Source organism: Egretta garzetta, unplaced genomic scaffold, assembly GCF_000687185.1.
Source record: "Egretta garzetta isolate BGI_Z169 unplaced genomic scaffold, ASM68718v1 scaffold640, whole genome shotgun sequence".
NCBI classification, from domain to species: domain Eukaryota; kingdom Metazoa; phylum Chordata; class Aves; order Pelecaniformes; family Ardeidae; genus Egretta; species Egretta garzetta.
Genome location: NW_009258264.1, coordinates 1,167,366 through 1,170,503, shown reverse-complemented (window position 1 = coordinate 1,170,503; position 3,138 = coordinate 1,167,366). Strand labels below are relative to the sequence as shown.

Below are 3,138 nucleotides of genomic sequence, written 5' to 3'. Positions count from 1 at the left end.
CTTGCAAAGGTGGTGCTGGCAGCCGGGGGGCAGCAGATGCCTCTGCAGGGAGGGGGTGGGGAGCGCTGTGCTCGCTGCAGAAGTGTCGTTTTTAAAGGAACTGTCAACTTCTAGGCAGAAACTGCGAGTTATTCCCCTTCGAGAGCCATCTGTCAGCAAAACCCCACTTCTCCTGGACTGAAGCCAGCCTGCGGGATGCACAAGCCACCAGCCACCTTCCAGACGTCTACAGGCTGCCTCGGTGCTTAAGCATCGACCTGACACCACTCAAATTGCTAACTATGACCCTTTTAATTAAATGGTAAAAACTATTACCTGTCCAACTGACTCTCCCCGTCTTACCACCATCCGCACCTTTGGTCCCCAGACCGTAACGGGATCCCTCCGACCCTGGGAAAAACTTCTCAGCGACTGCCCGGATGATGGAGGCAAAGGGAGAGCTACTCCCTGCAACACAAGTTCAGGACGCTGGACCAGGAGAGGTTCTGCAGAGAAGAGACCCGGCCCTGGGTTGTCCCAGGGACTAGCTCGCAGCTTCTGAGCCAGCCGCACTTAACCCCAGTCCCAGGGGGGATCCATACCCCAATGTAAGGCTTTTGAAAAGCACTGAGAATTTTGGGTGGCTCTTTGCAAGTATCTAGAGGTGCAGCTAAAGAGGAGAAATGGGCCATCAGCAGCAGCCCCTGAGCTCAGACCGTCCTTGCAAGATCAGCAGGCACAGGAGGAGGTCAGCAGCGACTTCAGCTGGCGGAGGGTCCCCTGCCGAATTTTACTAACCCGATCATTACAGATTTGACCTGTAAGCAAAGCTGAGCCGCAGAAGCAATGAAAACGAGGAGGGGAGCGACACTCACCGAGACTCCCAGCCGGCTGCAGCACAAGCACCGCCACCGCCACGAGCTGCCCCGGCCAGCGGAGAAACACCCGCATGATGCTGGGAGCCGCGGGGCCAGCGCCGTGGGAAGGCAAGACCCTCTCCCCACCGAGAGCCCGCCGCAGCGCGCCGGGGAAGGGGAAGCAGCTGTGGGAAGTTGGGGACAGGCCAAGCGAGAGCCACGCTGACGCTGCCACCCCCCAGCCCTTCGGACCTGCCCAAGGCCAGGGCTGCCCTCCCTCAGCTCTCCAGCAAGGATGGGTCCTGGGAGGGAATCGCTGCTCTGCCACCTTCCCCGCTGGGGACGGCGGGAATAAAGCTGTTTTACAGCTAGAATCTCCCTGTGGTGTCCTGGCCGCGGTTCCGAAGCGTGGGGAGGTGCTGATGGGTGCGCTGGGCAGTGCCACGCGTTCACTTCGCCTCTTTACCCCGGGGGCAGGCGGGGTGGGGGGACAGGCTGCAAACACCCCCTGTGCACCCCTGCACTGCACCCAGGGAAGAGCAGCCCACCATGCCTAATCAAGCAACGGCCATTGAAGCACCTCTTGCCTTTCCTCTCGCTAGGACAGAATTATTAAAAGCCAGACACGGCTGTCATTACAATTGCAGCTTTATTACAATCTGGTGGCGAAGGAGCACTGGTCCGATCACAAGATGCATGCTAACAGCGCACTTCCCCTTTACTGGCTGTTGCAGACAAAAATTTCAGCTGTTTCTCTTTCTTTACACTTTTATTTCCACCAACTGCTCTTGGTGCACGCACAAAGGTGCGGCGAGTGGCGCTGCCGTGGCCTCAGATTCATCTGTCCCGCTTGGGAGGAAAACCTGGTATTTTTGCTTTGCTAGGAGACAGCCTTTGGAGTTTTCTTCATTGTGCCTGCTCTGACGGTCACAGCTAATTAGGCAGTGAAGTGCCTAATTATAATGAATGCAACATATACGGCCAGAGTAGCACTGGGCTATACTGGGTTGCAGCGGGAGAGGTGCAGCAGTTGTGGGGTGAGCGCGGGTTGGTGGCTCTTACCATGTTCATGCCTGTCTGGACAGCATCTGCTCGGCTCTGACCAAGATCTACTTTCCACTCCGTTCCTTCCTAACTGCACCCTTGTCAGTATAACAAACATATCTGAACGTAAAGCTTTAAAATGTAGAGAGTGATGTACAAACCTAACCCAGCGAGCTCTAATGGAATGAGCCAGAAGTCACCTTCTGGCTCCTCATATGACCAGATCCCGTTCCTTGGACTGATTGGTAAATTTTGTTCTGGCTACTTAAGTGCTAGCATGAATTACAAAGACAAAAAATCCCCACTCAGTGTGATTATTCAGCATGCAAAGAGGACGGTTCTTATGGTACCAGTGGGGACAGTCAGCTGTATGCTCTGCCTTTTAGCTCATTTTCCAGCTTCTGGATCTCCAGGTACAGTTTCTGGACTTCCAGCAGAGTTTTCAGTTCTGTCAGAGGAACTCCACAGTGGAAAGCTTCCCTAATTCGAGGAATCTTCTCACATGCCTCACGCTTTTTCTTTAAAAGAACCAAAACAAAGACAGAGGGCATGAGACTCCACTGCAGCGACCTACGTGCTGAGCATCCCCCCCCCCCACACACACCCCTCAACCAGGCCAGCCCCATTGTAATGAAACGCAGCCGTGAAGTCCGACCAGTGCGACGCCAGGCTGGAAATGGGGCAGGATAGAAAGCCTGGGCAGATGGTGGTACTCACGCACGTCGGCGGTGGGATCCAAGTGCCGCTGGCTGAGCAGGCAGAAGTTACGGATTGGTAGCTGTGACCACTGCAGCGGACCAACAGAGTTTCATTCACCTCATACCGCATTTTGAGAGGGTAAATCATTCGGCCGTCCTCACTTGTGGGTTGGGAACACTGAACTGAAAGGAAAACGCATGCCAAAAAAATAATGCAATGGGAGGAGATGGAGGAGAAAACTCCCTGCACATTCCACCCGTTGCTGGTGACTCAACGGCACAGCACCCCTGGCTGGTGCAAACCAGCATCGGCCCGGGTCTGGAACCCACCTGGCTGGCAAGTGGGCAGGGGAGGGTGCCAGGCACCATCGGCCAGGCACCGGCTCTCAGCATCACCGCGCAACTTCAAGCCTTCATCACAGGAGAACCTCACAGCCGTCCCGTAGGGAAACACAAACCTCTGCGGAGTCATCCTTCCCCTCTCGACCACGGGCGTGGGGCACCGGACCACTGCGGGAAGAGAGCAGGGCTGGGAGCGGTGGGTTTGGCTGCTGCCCTTC

General features: G+C 55.8%; 2 protein-coding genes across 2 annotated transcripts in view; both read right to left on the bottom strand.

The window, feature by feature from the left end:
- LOC118453256 (complement receptor type 2-like) overlaps positions 1–971 on the bottom strand; it is a 4,683-nt gene extending 3,712 nt beyond the window's left edge. Inside the window, exon 1 of the mRNA XM_035903213.1 lies at positions 855–971. Within this exon, the coding sequence (XP_035759106.1) occupies positions 855–930 (76 nt within the window). The 5' untranslated portion in view covers positions 931–971. The remainder of the gene's footprint in view (positions 1–854) is intronic.
- A 583-nt stretch (positions 972–1,554) lies between these two features.
- Positions 1,555–3,138, bottom strand: part of LOC104134565 (C4b-binding protein alpha chain-like) — a 10,009-nt gene continuing 8,425 nt past the window's right edge. The window contains exons 12-14 of the mRNA XM_035899895.1: positions 2,909–3,088; positions 2,598–2,761; positions 1,555–2,398 (exon numbers count right to left, since the gene is read on the bottom strand). Coding sequence (XP_035755788.1) covers positions 2,243–2,398; positions 2,598–2,761; positions 2,909–3,088 — 500 coding nt within the window. The 3' untranslated portion in view covers positions 1,555–2,242. The remainder of the gene's footprint in view (positions 2,399–2,597; positions 2,762–2,908; positions 3,089–3,138) is intronic.